Genomic DNA, 19,188 nt, shown 5'->3' with positions numbered 1-19,188 from the left:
ATATACACATCACAGTATAGTAAGGCATAACAATGGCAAAAAATGTCATAATATAGTAAGGCATATAAACATCATAGTATAGTAAGGCATAACAATGGCAAAAAATGTCATAATATAGTAAGGCATATAAACATCATCAAAAACATCATAGTATAATCAGGCAAACAATGTCAAAAAACATCACGGTATAGTAAGGCTCAAAAACGCCATAGTATATCAAGGCAAAAAATGTCAAAAAACCTCATAGTGTAGTAAGGCATAAAAACATCAAAAAAAGGTCAATGAATAGAAAGGCAATAAGTGTCAAAAAATGTCATAGTATAATAAGGCAATAAATGTCAAAAAAACTCACAACATAGTAAGGCATAAAATTGTCAAAAAACGTAATTGTATACTATGGCATAAAACAGTACAGTCACAGTATAATAAGGCACAAAAACCTCATAGTATAAGTATAAGTAAGGTATAAAAACAAACAAACTTCATAGTATACTAAGGCATAAAAATGCTTAAAAACGTCATAGTATAGTAAGGCATAAAAATGTCAAAAAAACACCTTAGTATAGTAAGGTATAAAAATGTCAGGAAACGTAGTATAGTAAGGCATAAAAATGGCAAAAAACCTCATAGTATAGTAAGGCATGAAAACGTCATAGTACAGTAAGGCATAAAAATGTTTTAAAAAACCATCATAGTATAGTAAGGCATATAAACATCATAGTAAAGTAAGGCAAAACGTGTCCAAAACGTCATAGTATAGTATGGCATACAATGTCAAAAAACATCATAGTATAGTAAGGCTCAAAAACGTCATAGTATCTCAAGGCAAAAAATTTTAAAAAACATCAAAGTATCTGTAATATTACATCGTGCAATATTTGATGTCAGAGGTTATTGCTCCTGTAGGATCGATTTAAGTGTTTGTCAGAGTGATGGCTTGTGGAAAGAAACTGTTCTTGTGTCTGGTTGTCCAGGCATACCAGTGTTCTGTATCGACCACGAAAACAGAGAAGTTGGAACAGGTTGTGCCCAGGATGAGATGGATCTGTGATGATGTTTTCTGCCCGTTTCCTCACTCTGGAGGTGTGTAAGTCCAGGAAGGGGGGCAATTTAGCGGAAATGATCATCTCTGTATTGATTGTCCTTTGTAATCCGTTCCTGTCCTGTTTGGTTTCTGAACCAAACCAGACATTGATAGAAGTGCAGAGAGCAGACTCAACTATTGCAGTGTAGAAGTGTATCAGCAGCTCCTAAGGCAAGTTGAAGTTGAACTTCCTGAGCTGGTGCAGGAGGTACATCCTCTGCTGGGCTTTTTTGATGATGGTGTTTATGTTGCTTGTCCACTTCAGATCCTGGGAGATTGTGGATCCCAGAAAACGGAATGTTTCCACAGCAGACACAGTGTTGTTGTGTATGGTGATGCGGGACAGTGATGGGGGCCTCATCCTGAAGTCCACTGTCATCTCCGCAGTCTTGAGCGTGTTTAGCTCCAAGTTGTTCTGACCACAGCAGAGGACCAACCATTTTTTTTTTAAATGTCAAAAAACGTCATAGTATAGTAAGGCATAAAGTTGTTAAAAACACGTTATGGTGTACTATGGCATAAAACGTCATAGTACAGTAAGGAAAAAAAAGTCAAAAAAAAATGTCATAGTATAGTAAGGCATAAAATTGTCAAAAAACGTAATTGTATACTATGGCATAAAACAGTACAGTCACAGTATAATAAGGCACAAAAACCTCATAGTATAAGTATAAGTAAGGTATAAAAACAAACAAACTTCATAGTATACTAAGGCATAAAAATGCTTAAAAACGTCAGAGTATAGTAAGGCATAAAAATGTCAAAAAAAACACCTTAGTATAGTAAGGTATAAAAATGTCAACAAACGTAATAGTATAGTAAGGCATAGAAATAGCAAAAAAACGTCATAGCATAATAGTAAGGCATAAAAATTCCAACAAATAAAAGGCACAAAAACGTTTTATTAATTTTTTGAAACGTTCATAAAAATGTCTAAAAACGTCATAATATAGTATGGCTAAAATTTTCAGAAAATGTCATACTGCAGTAAGGCATAAAATTGTTTTAAAAAACGTCATAATATACTCAGGCATAAAACGTCGTAGTATAGTGAGGCATAAAAATGTTATTTTATTGTAGGAATACATTGAAAGCCTCAGTGCATGAGGTCATGAAAGAGAGACAGTCATCATACAGAAAGAAAGACAAGATATGGTCTCACAGTTACAGAGTGTAGGGCGGGGTGAGATCAGTGTTAAAAATACATTAGAATGTTGAGACTGTGAAAAAATTAAAATGCTATTTTAAAAGAAAAGGACACTGGCTGAGGAAGAGTAATTCCAGAGGGAGGCAGTAGTGAATACTTCAAGAATATAAACTACCTGAAAGAAGGAGACGAAGAAGAAGAAAAGCAGAAAAAGAAGAAGAAGGAAGCGTTTACTTCCGTGTAAAATTTATGAATGACTCTAACTTCCCTGAGAACATTGCGAACTAGTGCCAACTGCTTCTCGGTGGAGTTTTTTTTATCTGACAACCTCTGCTACCGCCAAGTTAGCGCTAATGGATTACACGGCAACTCAAAGTGGGTTCAGACAGCGTAAGTTACGTACGTGACTTTATCGATCGAATCAGTTTTTACTGTCACCGGCTGCATGCGCACAGTTTATGCTCGCTAGCTCTCTGGAGTGCAACGTAAACGAAACTGAAACGTGATGCTAGCTCGCTGTTTTCAGACACTGGATGCATCTAACATTAAACAACTTGTAAAGACACCAAAATGTGAAATTTAGGTCCACCAATGTGGAAAACTGAAAACTACGTAGTAGCTGATAGCTTGCCCACAAGCTATTAATAAGCATGAGCTAAGTTAACAATGCTAACACACTAGCTAATATATGTAGGCATGATAACCATAGATCCTTGTACTTGCCGGCGTCTTTACATCTCATTTATGCCCCTTCAATGTGTTGAGGTTTGTGGCTGGTGACTGTGGGAGTTTTCAAAAGGCAATTTAAGCCAAACTGTGGTGATTTATTAATATATGTGTAAGGTTACGCATGTTAGCTCTTTTCCCAAGCTTCAGTCTGAGGTTTGCGAGAGGCACTATTATTTAGTTCGCCAGACGTTATTTTTGCCTCGTATCCATAATCAGGGACGTTTTATGATTTTTTTAGGGTTAGTAATGAAGTCAAACCCGCATAATACATTTAATTTAACGTTGCTTCAGATCCCTGGAACAAGAATCTCTAAACAGACATCTGCACATCACCAAAATGTAAACAAGCCCACTCTGCGGATTCAAGCTTACATTTACTTGCAATCAACCACAGCCAAGGCAGACACTTATGTTGTTTTATAAGATAGAAATCACTAGACTCATGTTGACAGATCGTGTGTCATGTTTTAAGTGTCTTTGTAAAGATGGTAAGGTGTGTGGACCTAGCATCAAATGTCTCATACTGTCTTTGTATGATTCGTCAGAGAGGATAGGGAAACTAGCTCCAAAATAAAACAGTCTGGAGCTCTTCACGATGATGTAATCTGTTCTCGTGATAAGTGCGTGATAAAGTGATTTACTTCCTCAGGGAATGGACTCAAAGAGCTTTTTCTCCTGCACAGGGCAGTATCTGGCTGGCTGCACACACAATTTGTCGTTTGTGTACAAACTTTGTTGAAATAGATGTGTGTTTTGAGATTGCCAAAGTCATTGTACAGGACACTCACATTGTAGTGTAGGGATGCCTGGCGTGTTGTGGTGCACAGCAGTAACTGACGCTATACATCTCAAATACAGGAAAGCATATTTGAAGTCTCTATTATGTTTAAAAAAAGTGGTAGTAGTAGTGTTAACTTTTCAACAGTGTTTGTGCATGTCATGTCTGCTTTGCATGTAACATTGATTAGACACTTAACAGAAAATCTGACAAATATCAGCACATCCACAGGGCAGCCAGTGTTTGTGATTGACTGGTCTTAGATATCCATTAATCTGAATATTTCTTAAACAACCTGAAAGGGTGAGGGATGCTTTTGATTTTTTTTAGAATTTGCTCTAAGTGTGGCTGCATTTGCGTGCTCTACTAATTCTGCCAACTTTATTCATCTGCCAAAATTTTAAAAAGTGATTCAGCATTTACAGATCTACTCCTTTATTTGACATATCTCTTTTCATTCTCTCATGTCATCCAGAGCCTAATATGCGTCTGAGGAACAGTTCCCTGGATGGTTCAGATGGCAGCCAGCTGTTTGAGGATACAAGTGGAGCTGGGTCTGGATCACAGTCAGGCTACAGGTGGGAGCTCTGCCAGATATTAAACTGCTGAGTCAAGAACAGTTGATACAAAAATGGCATTTTACAACAGAAACTTTCACAATTTGACAATAAATTTGACAATACAGTAAGTTTGTATTCGTTTTGCACATAAATAACCATGTTCTTTCAGCTGATGCATTTTCTTGACATGTTGGCAGGAACCAGCAGGGTGGGCCTCAAGCAGCAGGCTTTCCTGGCCAGTCCCTCCTGACAGACCCCATGTCTAACTTGGCCATGGCGTATGGCAGCTCGTTGGCATCCCAAGGGAGGGAAATGGTGGACAAGAATGTAAGACTGGCTCACAAATATTAACTTTCCACAAAAACAAAAAATTAAAGGCCACATAAAATATTTCCCATATTGAATGGTTGCATATTCATATAAATATGCAAATAATAATGCATCTATATATGGCTCTGTGTTTGCTCGTTTCAGCTGGACAGGTTCATCCCTATTTCTAAGCTTAAATACTACTTTGCTGTGGACACAGTTTACGTGGGGAAGAAGCTGGGCCTTCTAGTTTTCCCTTACATGCACCAGGTAAGTCTGCTTACACCTCCTAAATATAAATTATTCTGTCAGGCCTGCCACTTTGCAGAGGTAGAGTTGATGGTATGCATGGGAAAATATGTGCCTCTAGCTCTGCCTGAAGCTGTTGTAATTCAGATTTCTTGAAAAAGTAAACCAGACCGTACAGTATACTTTATTTCTAAGCCTACAGATATACCCCTCTGCCTATGTCTTGAAAATTTACACATAAACAAGACAAATTTCTGTAGCTGTTGGAGATGTTTTTTAGTTTGTGAACTCAATATATTTTGAAAGTTATACAGTAGATAAAGTATTCAGGCCTTTACCTGTGAAATGCTACATGCTTCCAGCCCTGAATTTAGCAGGTTTTAAACGTGTGATCATATGTGTTGTAGAACTGGGAGGTGAGCTACCAGCAGGACACTCCTGTGGCTCCACGCTTTGATGTGAACGCTCCTGATCTTTACATTCCTACCATGGGCTTCATCACATATGTCCTTGTGGCTGGACTGGCCCTCGGTACACAGAACAGGTACATATGCAACATATCCACGTTTTTTATCAAAGTGGTTCAGAAAAGACATGTGAATCTAATGCTTGATGATCATTTGATCTATGCTTTCGTTTTAACAGCTAGGTAGCAGATTTCCACCTCACACTGATGACAGACATATTACTACTAGAGGCTATTACAGAGTTCACTATATATTTATTTATAGAGACTATACTGCTTTGTACCTGTCAGGTTTTCCCCAGAGCTGCTGGGAGTTCAGGCCAGCTCAGCATTGGTGTGGTTAATAATGGAGGTCCTGGCAGTCCTGCTGTCACTCTACCTTGTGACCGTAAACACCGACCTCACGACCATAGACCTGCTGGCCTTTTCTGGCTACAAATATGTAGGGTATGTAAACGTCATCTTTCTGTGTTTGTGTTTACATTTATTTTGATGACAGACTCACCCTCTGCTTTTGCTCAGTTGTTTATTCTTCTATGGTGGCAAATTTTTCCCAATTTTTCTTTGTTTAGAAACACTGAAGCTCTGTGGATGTTTTACCTAACCTGTGACTGTGTGTAATCTTTCTTTTTCTTTAGGATGATTGTGGGTGTAGTAGCAGGCCTGATGTTTGGGAAACCAGCATATTATCTCTCTCTACTGTGGTGCTGTGCTGCCATCTTTGTCTTTATGGTGAGCAGAAGAGTTTTAAGTGTTAATCTTAATGGCCAGATTTCCTGCAGGATGCTTTGTCAGCTACATTTTGAAATCACATGGGTACAACATAGATTGATGTTCATGTTGGCTGAAATTGGTCCATTTTCCATCTTTAGAAATGCTTCAACTTCCTGGAAAACATTATTTTACTACAACCTATTTTTTTGTTGTAAATGTGTATGGGACAGTTGTACTTGGTACTTCCTTTTGTACCACAAACTTATAGACATTTAATGTCTTTAGCTAAAATAACACATGTAATCCCAGTGAGCAATGGCAGCTGGTAGTGGAAATAACTATTTTTTTCACAGCTACTCAAGTTCTTAATTTTCACTTTGTGCACGAGTGTTGCCTGGTTGTCAACTAAGAATATCTTCTCTCCACAGATCCGCACTCTGCGTCTGAAGCTGCTATCTGAGGCGGCGGCGGAAGGGAGGCTGGTGAGAGGAGCCAGAAATCAGCTGAGGATGTACCTCACCATGTCTATAGCAGCGGCACAGCCCATCTTCATGTACTGGCTCACCTATCACCTCATCAGATAAAACTCCAAACACACATACTCGTGAACTTGGCTATCCGAATGCTATCTCACCCTTAAAAAAAAAAAAAAAAAGAAAAAAGAAAAAGAAAACACTCAACAAACACATCAAAGGACCTGGACTTGGATGAAGCACACAACAACAGTTGTCTGGATATCCCATCACTTCCCAGACAGACAGAACTACACATTCACAAGACTCAGTCCATGTATGCATGGACCAAAACAACACATGCTACAAGACGACTAACAGAAGACGTGAGGCTTTAACGTCTTCTCTCCCACAGCACAGCCCTGTGTCATTAGTATTGCTTTTTTTTTCTTTGTCTTTTTCAACGTAATGTCTTCAAAGAATTTGTAGCATGAGCAACTGGCTTTAAGTCGTTTTTCTATACAGTGTAATTATTTGTTAATTATGTTTTTTAGGAATATTTAAGTATGTATGTATGTTTGTGTATAGCAGAAGTATAATTGCTGGTCTGATATCTCACATGAGATTTTTCTGAGCCGTCAGAAGGAAAAGCACACTAACCTCACACAAACCGTCCATTTAATGTAAACAAAGAGCTCAAATCCAGGTTTCTCAAGTGATCAAGTGGCTCTGCTTTGATGTTTTTGACTGGAATGACTTCTTTTGTGGTCTGGGAAAGGTCCCATGCTATTGTGTCAATGTTGGATCCGAAAACAAGGATCATCCTATTGGTCTGTAAGTGAGGGAGTAGTGTCACCTCCATTTTATGTTTCATCTTTTTGTATGAGCTTTGCTGCCTGAACACTCTTGGATAGAAATATCAAAAGCTACAGTGACATTAAGGTGTAGACTTCACGATGAGACAATTTTGATATCCTTTTAAAAAAACAAGTAAATTATTTACTGCTTTTCATATTGAAAGTCATATGAAATAAAGAAAGGGAAGAGATGAGATGGTCTGTTCTGTGAAAATTGTTTTAGCCTCCTTGAGATACTTGAAATATTTTTTAATGCGCTTTGTGCTTTCATGTGCTTGTGAATCATCTAGTGTCACCATGAAACGTGCTGTCTGTGCTTTTATGTCGCCTATGTTCACTCAAACCAAGGTAGGATTCACATTCATTTAAATTAATTCAGGAAAGTATTCAAAATTCATGATATTTTTTTGTCATTCTTCTCAAATGAAACGTATGATTTTTGATGAACACTAAAATGCTTATCTCAGTTTACTGATGTGCCAATAAAAAATAAAAAAAATTCCAAATGTTTTAGCAAGTGCTCATTTAAATAGGAATTGTGAAGTTCAGCCCATTAGGAATTCTCATTAAGAATTACTAATTCTATTTATGAAATACATTTTTTAAAAATAATTAATGATGAATTAATCCCAGCCCTGACTGTCAATGTGCGGAAGGCATACAGCCACTGAATTGATATGATCACTGATAAATAAAGTGACTGGCGGAGGCGCTTAAGTGTGAGTTGAGTTCTGTGTGCTCATAATTTTTTATCTCAGATATGATTCTTTTTTTTTTTAACACAAACTGTTGCAGCTAAATTTGTATTGCAGTAAATAATTAAACAATTATGGAGGTAAAAAAAAGTAAGAAATTAAATATTTCAGGAAATAACCAGGCCCTGTTTGGTATTAGAAGATTATGTCTTGATGTGGTGGCCTGTGTTTTATCTTTTAATCCTGCACTTTACAAAAGAACATTTAAACACATTTTTAAAATTTCTTCAATTGAGAATAAAGTTCAAGACAGTGTGTGCATTGTTTGGTTATCAAGGCACACATGGCAGGAAAAAAAGATTTGCTGATTTGTTTACATTCTGTAATCATTTTTTTAATGACACAAACATAAAATTTTTGCTTAAGATTTAGAGAGTACATAATGCTAATAGTGAGTTACAATGGCGACTGAAAGCAGTGGCAGTGCTTGAATAACTTCTAACTTTACTTTTGGTTTTGGCCCAATATCCACCCTCCTTCACATGATCTCGGTAGTTAGTATCCTAACTCTATGTTACATAACTCTAGACTCCACAACAGAAAGCTGTAAATAAGGCTTGAACATTTGACATGCAAGTGGCATCAACAAGAAAAATGAAAAAACAAAACAAATACAGGCAGGATTATAATAACAGCTACATTATATTTTGACCAGTATTTCATATGTCTGAATGACTCTACTGCTGGGCTACTTCTATTAAGTCCCTTCATGTGTTGATAATATCACAAAGGCTCCAAAGTTACAACTTACTTGATGACACTAAAAAATGAGTGTGTAGTGATAAAAAAGCCCTAAATTAATTGAACGTGAGTTACTGTTTTTTTTTGTTTTTTTTTTTAAAGAAGCCACTGTCACTTCAGCCTCTAGTGTTGTCTTTCTTCCAGAACCCTCTGTTGTGATTTATAGCCTGACGAAGCCTGGTCTGCATTGTCCTGTCCACTGGGTACCTCTGGTACATGGGCAGTAATAAGAGACAATTACAGGTCAGGGATTCTGGCAAATGGAGTTCTGTGGCATTGGGCAAGACAGCGACTGTCATCCTGATGATCTTCATTCCCAGGAAGGGCACACGGTCACAGCCTGTGAGGAACACTGGAGACAAGAACATTAATTAAGAGATAATGGTGAATGATCTGGTAAAGCTATAAATGTGAGTATCTTCAAGAGAACTCCAGAGGATACCACAGTTTAAAGTTTTCTCTCTGCTCTTCTGTCTGAACGTGTCAGAGTTGTTAAATGATAATAAGCACAGTTATGTATAATACTTACAAAAGAATTTTTTCTTTTCCTCTGCTGTCAGATTCTCAAACACCTCCCAAAAGGTAATGATGTTTGGATGCCCGGCGTGGTAGTCTCCTTCATAAACTGTGTTCTGTTTGGAACAATAAAAATAACCACGTCTAAATAGAAATCCAACAAGGGCTCTTATTTAAAGACTCAGCCACTGACTTCAGGTCATGTTGGTTCATAAAGATTTGACACGTGCTATAAATGTGTAATCCATTATAATGACCATTAAGTCATCTTTATTTTTCTTTCAAAGCTAAATTGTGTGTTAATGCTGTTGTGGAGAGCAACTATTTTAAAATCACTTCTGTCTTGGTTTGTTGACTGAGGAAACTCTGAAACTAGAATTACAATGCAAGCTCTTCTGTTTACAAACCTGCAAAAACCTACATTGTGAAACTGATCAAGGGAAATTTGGCATCCGGGATTTCTTGCATTGAATTGGTTGCTATTTGACAGCTGACTTACAAGTCTTACAAGTCTTATATTACCTCCTTGAATTTTTCAACAGACCTGCTTGAACACCTCCCAGTCGTAGGTTTCTTGGCCCACCATCACTGCTTGCAACTCCTCCGGCTGGAAGAAGTCCACCACGTTCATGTCACACACTTTGAAAAACCCTCTCTTGAACGCTTCAAACATACTCTCCACTGACTTGTTGAAGGCGTGGTTGATAAAAGCAGCTATGTACTCTTTCCTATGAATAGAGAGAAAAATGAAAACACAACATTAAGTGCTGACACTGTCCACAGAAGTTGTATAAAGTGTTTTTATTGATATTTGTATTATGCAGTGAAGTTGGGCATATACTGAATTTGTGGAGATGTTTACCATAAGTTTTTTTTTCTAGTTTTATACAACACAGTACAATTAATTCTAACTTTCATTAGATAGTCCAAAAGTAAGGCCAACTACATGTAAATCTTTACATATAGTATCCCACCTGGAGTAATGTAATGGTGTAATTTCTATGCAATCTGTCCAGATTGTTAGATATAGTAATTATAGATAAACACACCTGTTTGAGCCTGTGACAAGTTTTCCAGCTTCTTTCGGATCCAGCTCAACATTCTCACCGCCCCAGATCACCTGTATTTGAATAATAATTACATTTAGATTTGAATATTGCAGTCAAAGCATGAAATAACATTGGCAGTCAGTTTAACTGTGATTTAGTGAACCTACACTGAAAGAAATCTCCAGTTCTTTGACTTGATCAGGAGTGTAATCCTCCAACATGCAACGCCAAGACCTGAAGACAAAGTAAACATCAGAGAAGATTAATTCATTAATACAGTTTACTTGTTTTAATCATTATTTTGAGTTTTGCATGGAATAAAATATCTGATTAAATAAAAGAATAAATTGTAAATTTAATGTTAAATAATTTCTTTTTAAATTTTTCCTGCTTTCTAAAGAACACCATTCAGTTTTGGATTTTTAAAAGCATCTTACTCTGCTATTACAGGGTCATACTCCTTCATGTCATCCATTGAGGGTTTGACCCTGACCAGCTTCTTGAAGAGAACCAGTGGGAAGGGCAGGTGGACAATGTTGTGGTTGTAAAGAGCCAGGCCACACAGAACGCCGAACAGGAAGTAATGGTTCTCCTCCACTTTTGACTGTTTGGTTGATGAAAAAATCAATCACGATTTAGTAACATTCAATAAGCGTCCAAGTTTACATAAGACAATGATAAAAAATGACTCAAGGTGTACAAAGAGGTAAAGGTTCAAGGTTACAATTACCCTTTGGACTGTCTTTGTGCAAAATCTTAACAAGTGATTTTCTCTTCAGTGAACTGGTCTTACCCTGGGAGGGAACCAGGCCACAGTCTTGCTCTCGTTGAACATGAACATTTCAGACTCGGGAGTCGTGAGCTCATCAAACACATGGAGGAAGAAGTCCCTTTTATTGACATTCATCACCCTTGTCTCATCTACAAACTTCACCTGGAGAGGATAGAATAATATATTTTTTTTAAAACACAGCACTCAACACAAACTGATTCACTAATCAGCTCTAATGATAAATATCCAGCAACGATTTCCCAGACATCCATTGTGTTTGTAGGAAAATGGTTTTGTGAAGGGACTTAAGCACGCACTTCCAAATTTATAAATACTAATTCTGGCAGCTCACCTTCACACAATCTTCTAGTTACTATTATTAACCCTTTAGTCAATAAAATTTAACATTCATTTTTATTTATTAATGTACAGAACAGCCTACATTGCATTGTACATTGTTATTGCATATAGTATTTCTAATTTATCTTGTCTTTTTTAGATTTTTCTAGTTACATTTTTCCCCTAGTGCTGCCATTTTTGTCAGTAAAGATCAATAAAGGTACATCTTATTTTATCTTATCTATTTCTCGAACTGTTATTATTTTTCTTTGATATACATGTATGTATGTCGAATAAAAATGTTTTCAAATCAGTACTGACATGTTTCCCAGTAGTTATCTTTATTTTTAATGTTTAGTTGCACCTTAAAATTTATTGTAATTGACATTTTGCTTAAAGCTTCACAAAAATAAAAATAAAAAAATAAAAAATTTAGGAGCACTCTGCCAATTTTACACATAAAGTTAAATGTACTCATCAGGCTATGGAAAATATATTATACTATTATGTTGCATTATGGGAAATCCAGTGTTGTTGAAATTCTACCTATACTAGGGACAAAAACTAATATCTCGGCCTCTACTATCACGACTGTTGTCTCTTGTGAGTCCACTGGAGCACTTTCTTAATTACCCTGGAGACAAAAGCCACCAAATTTAGTTTCAGAACATTAAGGCTGGCAACGTTTTGACAGCATGTTTACCAAAAGCTCCTTTTGGAAGGCGCTGTGGTCAGCTGCACCAAGCTGTCTGAAGGTGTCCTCGACGAGGTGAGCTCGTCTCAGGGTTAGCTGGAAGACTGGGGCGGGGGCAGAGTTCTGGGTGTCTACCAATGCTTTATCAGGCCACAACAGAGCGACGTTATGGATGAACTGGTGTGTTTTCTGTAATTACAAAACCCCTCTTTATAAAGAATTCTCCAAACAGATGGAAAGCAGTTTTAATAGAATTTCACAGTACATGACATCTTTAAAATGAATGCACGGGTACAGAGTATTGTTAATATCAGTAAAATTATCCAGTGTTTTAATATATACTGTACCTTCATTATTGATGCATAGATGTTAAAGACCGCCACCTTGTGAACTAGAGTGAACAGGAATGGGTAGCGGCAGAAGATGGCGGGTGTGTTTTCATCATCCTTTAAGAAAATAATTGATCATTTATTAAGAAATTAGTTCAGTAATAAGCAGTCCAGCATAAAATTAAAAGCCATTCAGGACAAATGGACAGGTTGTTCTTCTGAAACACTGCAATATCATATATCCTGTACCACAAATGATTTTACCTCCACTTGAGAAAATTCCCACCAAAGAGTGACGTCCTGGATTGGCAGCACATTACCACTGATCTCTTCCACGTAAAATGTGCTCAGTGGGACTTTGTAGGACTTTCCAGCTTTATTTGCCTGAAAACAAATAAATATATTAACAGAAATCATATTTTTTATTTAATAATGTATATAGAGATAAAGACTTTTTTTATTTAGTATACATTTCTCCCTATGTAGTGCTCCTTTGCCATGCCATCAATGGACAATGATGGTCAGACATGCAATTTTAAGACATCACTGTCAAATTTTATAAACTTATAAATCAATTAATAAAGATTGAATAATTGGTAATTACTATTTTTAGTCTCAGCCACTGAATATATATCTCCTCAAAGATGACCGTGGAGAATCAAAATGCGGCGAGAAGTTACAATGCAAACTTCCGGTCTAAATATCTGCTGTTTTGGGGTTTTTTTCTCTCAACCAGATAGACAATACATCAGGAGTCAGATTTTGTGTTCATGAACTTAATCGGGATAAATGATTTCATTTCATCTTTAAGATTCAAAAAGTATAATAGATCTGACACTAAAGCCACAGATGGAAATAAAAACATAACACTTACTTTGTAAAGTAGTTTGAGGGCTTCCATCAGGTATTTGACTCCTGGGTTGTGAGTTACCAAGAGGCCATTTCTTAGCATGAAGGCCAGGGCCTTTTTGAAGACCATGATGTGCTTCATCAATATGGAGGGTGTCAGGGAAGACCACCAGCCTCCTGAAGAACAAAAAAACATGCTTATCATTTAAATAAAGTGAAAATCTTTTTTTTTTTTTTAAGTTTTATTTTGGACAAAAAAAATAAAGTTTGCTAGTTTGTTAGTTGTTTACTTAGTGATTCCAGAGCCTTCTCATTCAGATTTCCAAGAATGACCGCCAGACCCAACGCCCCATTCATGACATTATAGTCTTCTTGAAAAAGGGGGCATGTCAGCAGAATCAGCAGGATCTCCGGCGATTTTAGGGCAGTCATCGATTCAACAAGCAAGTCAGTCAGGAGTTTTAGGTTTACCTGTGTGAAATATATATATATATATATGAGATAAAATGGCAATGTTAACACAGTCTGCATTTGTTTGTAAATGAATAAATCATTGACTTCTTTGCTAAATGTCCATACCCAAAAGAGCCTGGTAGGAAATGACTGCATGTAACAGGGGGACTCATTCAGTCAATTTATGTCTCAAGCAGAAGACAAAGAAAATGGCCTGAATGTTTTAATTATTTCAAGGATTTCTTAACTGATTGTTTGATCCATGGCACCGCCAGCAGCTGGTCAAAAGCTTGGCTAGCAGCCTCGAGGTCCACAGTAAGGGCACCTGCTTCCAACGAAGACCCACTAATAACAAAAGCAAAGTGAAAACACCAGTCTTTTAATTGTAAAACCTACTTTCCTCCCCTGAAAATAATAACTGATTTTACTACTAAAACATGACAGAAAACAGCAGCCAACACAGAAAGGACTTACTTGGCTTTTGTGAAACTTGCAACAAGACTTGAACTCGTGAAAAACATCATGGATATTTCTCTGTTGCACAAAGAGAGAAAAGCATTGGGAGAGCCCAAAAACTACAGTTGCTGAATATAAGATTAATATTTCATATGTGAAAATACATAATTACAAAAATTACCTCCTCGCCTCTGCATTGCCATGTGTCATTGACAGCCAACTTTGCAGTTTTGTCTCATCGAGCCGCCCAGTTATCCGTCCTCGATCCACATTCTTAAAAGAAACAAACCAGACATAACATTTCAGGCAGTGAGCTTAACAAAGATGACAAAATAGACTTTTAAACTGAAAATGTATTGTTACAACTTTTGATGTACAGGGACAAAAAAACAGGAGAATATCAGTTTACACATGCTTAATGTAAAAGAAAATCAGTAAGAACAACAAGTCACACATTACCTGTGCAGGTGAGGAGAAAATGAAGTTTGTATTCCACCCAGCTGATATTTTCAAGTCTGCTTAAACAAATAAAAACCATTAAAAACTAATTTAGAGATACATATGCTAGTCTATCAGTACCTGATATAAACCAACGTGCTTTTCAAATCAAGATCCTTCTGTATTTATTTATGTAAATCATTTACTACCAGCTGTCGTGACTGTTGAACTCTGCAGTTTGAGTTGAATTGAATTGTCTTTCACTGCCGTGTTGCCACAACAGGGGAGGAGGAGGAGGAGGAGGCAGATCCACTGATATGGCTCTTTAAAATCTATGAAATACCACACTGCCCATACATACAGTACATACCACTGGGAATGGCGGCTGCATCGTCAACGGTCCATGGAAGTTGAACCAGAGTGGGACTCAGACTGTCCTCAGCTCGTCCAGTCCCAATTTGACCTTTGACCCCATTGCCAAAAGCCCATAGCTGGCCAGAGGAGCCCAAAACCAGTGTGTGACATCTGGGAAACAATTAGGACTTTGCTAAGAATCCTGATATAATATAGCCTACGAAGTAATGATAACTGACTAGATCTACTAATACTTTCTTTAATTAGAGCTTCTCCAATTGACTATAAACATGATCTTATAATTGTGCCAAAATGCCTATCTTAAATAAAATGTAGTTTCAGTGTGCAGATAAGCAAACTCCTAATTTTTACCGGCCACATGCAACCTGGGAGGCGGGTCCGTCCAGACCGTCGACCAGTCTGGGTCTCACTTCATTAGCAGCGGAGTTGTGACCGAGCTGACCGCGGCTTCCCTCTCCAAACGTGAAAACCTTACCATCCTGGAAATCACAGCATCACGTAACATCACAAGAGGAAATGCATCAGACTAATTTTCTTTACAATGTGATAATTAATAAAGTTTGTACCTTCGCTAACACAGCAGTGTGCGCCTGTCCACAGCTTATGAAGGAGACACCCAGAGGACTGAGGGCAGGTACCATACAGATGTTAAACCTGCCTGTTAGCGATGGAAAGAAATGCTTATTTCAAATTGATAATAACATGTAAAATAGCTATGCTAAATAAAATACTTATTATAACTTGAATTTTTGACACTTGATCAAATAAAATGCATAATAAGGACCCTGTTTTTTCCTCTGATGTGTTACCATTAAATTTGAGTCTCACAGCTAAGAATCTTTTTTTTCCTGAAAAATAAATAACTGACGAAACTTCCAGGATTTCCAGGAGTAAAATCATATTTTGTTCATTGCACAATAAACAGAAATATCAAATTTTTGCTACCTCAATAGAATGTGAACTTAAAAATCTTAGAAATCTTTTTTTTTTTTTGTTGCTTTTTTGACTTGAATATAATAAATGAATGAATGAATTGGTGTGAGTTTTGTTTGACATAATTATTATTTGTATTATAATAATTATGTTTATTTAGCCTAGCTGTTTTACATGTTGATTAACAAGCCTCAAAAACACAAGGAAAAAAAAAAGTTGAGTGACCCATAGGCTCCACCTTTATGGACAATCTGCTAAATGTGAACAGGTGAGTGTGTGACTGAGTTAAGGTAAATTAGTAGTACCCTTCTCATCCACCCTGTTGAGTCCCAGCTGGCCAGATTTATTGGCCCCACAGCAGTACACCAGGCCTGGGAGTGTGAGGAAAAGAGTATGGGTCGCTCCGGCTGCAATCTGGGTCACTGCTACACCGGACAGAGCACATACCAGGACAGGTGTGTGCTGCAGTGACACATTCTTCCCTAGACCCAGCTGACCATGACTGTTCAAACCCCATGAGAAGACGTCTCCACCTGCAAAGTGTGAAAGAGTGAAGAAATGATTGTTTTATCAAACTTTAGCGTCCCCAGCAGTGGTAAAACCACGCAGAAAATGCTCCCACACTGCTGACTTGAATGTGCCCAGTGGGTCAGCAATCTCAGGGTTAAAAAGTTGACTGTTGACTGGAATATTACAGCCCTTGATTTATTGAAGCTGTCGGTGGTAAAATATTAACTTGTACTTTATGACGTCTGCAGGGAACTCAAAACTAGATTTGACACAGTGACATACGAAAATAAACATAAATCATTATTACATTAGATATGAATAAACTTTACAAGCTGTGAAACTGGAGTTGGCCCAAAGACACAATGATGTCATCAGTTTGTTCAGTGTCTTACCTTTAGTCAGTGCCAGAGAGTGGGAGTTTCCACAGGCAACTTGAATCACTGGTACTGGCAATGGTATGGGCACCTGACTGCAAGTTGATTTGACAGTTAAAAAAAAAAACTTAACCTTAAACCCGCCGTCCACTAACTTTCAGTGGTAACTATGCATATTCATGTATTCCAGAGACTAAGATCTTGCCTTGGTCTGAAATTGTTGCGCGATGGATTTATCCCCAGTTGTCCATCCTCTGCGGCCCCCCAGGAGAACACCTTTCCAGATGCACACACAGCCAGACAGTGGTCCTGACCACATGCCATCGTCACCACATCACCCAGCCCCTCCACACGACCTTACACAGGATGACAGATTGAGATTCACACACAAATACACAAACTACACATAAATATAACAATTTAAATCCAATACTCTACTAACCTGCCTAAACTGTTGTCTTCTAAGCTATAATGAAGAGAAACTATTTATGTCTTGCAAATAAAAGCCTGTTGACAGTGTTTACTTCTTATTTACAGTGGTGGGGTACTGTACATTTTATTTTCATTTTATGTTACTTTATATTTCTGCTTCAATCAATTAATTTGATAGCTATGGCTTCTAGTTAATTTCATTTTAAGATGTCAAATGATGCATTGTTGTTGATTAAACTATCCAGCACCAGTACATAAAATAGTTGAAAGTAGCTTCAGTTCGACCTGCAACAAAATGCTGCTTGCTCATTAAAACATCAAAAATAACAATCCAATAATACAATGTACTAAATATAATAATATAATGCTTAAATAGGCCATTCTGCATATTAAGTACTATAATTTTGAAAGTTTAACTTTGTTTTGCTGATAATAAACTAATTAACTTGTATTTAAGTGTCTAAATGCTTATGTAACCATTATTGCTTTAAATGTATTTACTGTATTCACCAGTTATTCATATTTTGCAGTTCATCAGACTAAACATCAAAACGAAGCATCATATCCAAAGCGTGAACGCAACACTGAGCTAAAAGTCCAACTTCCCCACCACCACTTGAACTCAACGCAAAATGAAGTTCAGCTCCCAGTTAACTTTCGTGTCCTGTTATGACAGAGGGAAACGAAACTGAAACATAGCTCATTTAATTAGCCTGCGTTACGTCTGTGGCAGTCACTCGATGGACGCCATAAACTCAGAAGAAGTCTATGTGTCTGTGCCATGGACACTTGGCTGTCAGCCATAGACGATACATGTATTTTTCTTAAAATAAAACTGTCTTGACAGAGTGATGAATAAGAAACAAAGAACCAGATAATCCCGCAGTTACATTACACAGTCGCTAAACGATCATTAAACAGTAAACAAAAAAACAAACAAAAAAAACACGTAATGTTAAATAAAACCTATGTCCGCTTTCAATGTTAGGACCTATATGTTACTTTCACTGACAGAAAGACTATAATCCTACTAAGTATCACACCACATGAATATTTTCTTATGCCCATTATTCCGCTGCCTCTGAAATATAAACACCATCATTACTTACCAGGTGTCCTTCCATCTTTACATTTCTTTCGTCCAAGTTGTCCCTGCGAGTTTTTTCCACATGAGAAAACGCCTCCATCCCTGGTGAGGAATAAAGTGTGCTGGTCCCCGCAGAAGATACTGGTTATAACCCCGGAGACAGTCCAGGACACCGGACTGAGGGCTGTCTCTGGACCGAACTGTCCACTGGAGCTGTCTCCCCAACAGTGCAGCTGCACCATGTCTTCACCTGGACCAAAATGATCAGTGTACATTACAGCCTCTGTTGTGGCAATTTAACTCAGCTGACGCTGCCTTCAAGTGCTATCGGAGGTTTCACAATATTGAGTTGAACCACTCATTATTTGACTGTATCGTACTATATAGTGCTTTTGGAAGAGTTAATATGTCGAACACAATTTCTAAGTTTGTTGGTTACAGTTTGTCATTTACTTTTGAGTAAAACCAAGCAAGTACAACCAACAGTTGGAATGGATAGAAGTAGAATTTACGAGCTTACCAGGAGACGTGAAGGCAGCATGAGAGCTAAACGGAGCAAATGTTTGTGTTACATAACTTGATATCAATCAGTTTGTTACTCACTCACTCTAAATGTCGTAAATACAGTATCTGCAATAAGAATAGATGCGAGTTTCTTGTGTTTAGAGTGAACTGACCCAAATGAACAAACTTTTTTATCGGTAAAAGCCCGGGACTTTGTTTTTTTTTTTAAGAGAGTAC

At 37.4% G+C, this 19,188-nt stretch overlaps 2 protein-coding genes across 3 annotated transcripts; one reads left to right on the top strand and one right to left on the bottom strand.

The window, feature by feature from the left end:
• Positions 1–2,424: 2,424 nt before the first annotated feature.
• Positions 2,425–7,855, top strand: yif1b (Yip1 interacting factor homolog B (S. cerevisiae)). Of its 2 annotated transcripts, none has more exons than XM_056374465.1 (8): positions 2,425–2,630; positions 4,214–4,316; positions 4,496–4,625; positions 4,773–4,877; positions 5,264–5,400; positions 5,614–5,769; positions 5,961–6,054; positions 6,465–7,855. In XM_056374465.1, the coding sequence occupies exons 1-8, from the start codon at positions 2,585–2,587 to the stop codon at positions 6,618–6,620; spliced, it is 927 nt and encodes a 308-aa protein (XP_056230440.1). In that variant the 5' UTR covers positions 2,425–2,584; the 3' UTR covers positions 6,621–7,855. The 2 variants fall into 2 exon arrangements, with proteins under 2 accessions (XP_056230440.1, XP_056230441.1); XM_056374466.1 differs by having other exon boundaries at positions 2,427–2,621.
• A 563-nt stretch (positions 7,856–8,418) lies between these two features.
• On the bottom strand, positions 8,419–18,724 carry LOC130167922 (E3 ISG15--protein ligase HERC5-like). The gene is made up of 23 exons (XM_056374464.1): positions 18,470–18,724; positions 17,134–17,284; positions 16,947–17,023; positions 16,350–16,577; positions 15,678–15,769; positions 15,463–15,590; positions 15,107–15,261; positions 14,758–14,813; positions 14,480–14,571; positions 14,317–14,376; positions 14,091–14,187; positions 13,680–13,860; positions 13,415–13,566; positions 12,805–12,924; positions 12,559–12,657; positions 12,221–12,400; positions 11,200–11,340; positions 10,844–11,010; positions 10,574–10,640; positions 10,407–10,477; positions 9,902–10,085; positions 9,371–9,473; positions 8,419–9,193 (listed from the first exon to the last, which is right to left on the bottom strand). Exons 1-23 carry the CDS (start codon positions 18,720–18,722, stop codon positions 8,958–8,960), a joined length of 3,090 nt encoding a protein of 1,029 aa, XP_056230439.1. The 5' UTR covers positions 18,723–18,724; the 3' UTR covers positions 8,419–8,957.
• Between the last annotated feature and the right edge of the window lie 464 nt (positions 18,725–19,188).

Source organism: Seriola aureovittata, chromosome 4, assembly GCF_021018895.1.
Source record: "Seriola aureovittata isolate HTS-2021-v1 ecotype China chromosome 4, ASM2101889v1, whole genome shotgun sequence".
Lineage (NCBI taxonomy): Eukaryota > Metazoa > Chordata > Actinopteri > Carangiformes > Carangidae > Seriola > Seriola aureovittata.
The sequence above is the reverse complement of the archived record's forward strand: the minus strand, read 5'-3'. Positions and strand labels throughout refer to the sequence as shown.

Coding starts and splice junctions, on each gene's coding strand:
- LOC130167922 (XM_056374464.1), bottom strand. CDS start 18,722: ATGTACACTGATCATTTTGGTCCAGGTGAAGACATGGTGCAGCTGCAC. Junction 13,567..13,679: donor GAAGGCTCTGGAATCACTAA/GTAAACAACTAA, acceptor TTTGTTCTTCAG/GAGGCTGGTGGTCTTCCCTG. Junction 12,401..12,558: donor TCTATGCATCAATAATGAAG/GTACAGTATATA, acceptor TTGTAATTACAG/AAAACACACCAGTTCATCCA.
- yif1b (XM_056374465.1), top strand. CDS start 2,585: ATGGATTACACGGCAACTCAAAGTGGGTTCAGACAGCGTAAGTTAC. Junction 2,631..4,213: donor GTTCAGACAGCGTAAGTTAC/GTACGTGACTTT, acceptor CATGTCATCCAG/AGCCTAATATGCGTCTGAGG. Junction 4,317..4,495: donor GGATCACAGTCAGGCTACAG/GTGGGAGCTCTG, acceptor ACATGTTGGCAG/GAACCAGCAGGGTGGGCCTC.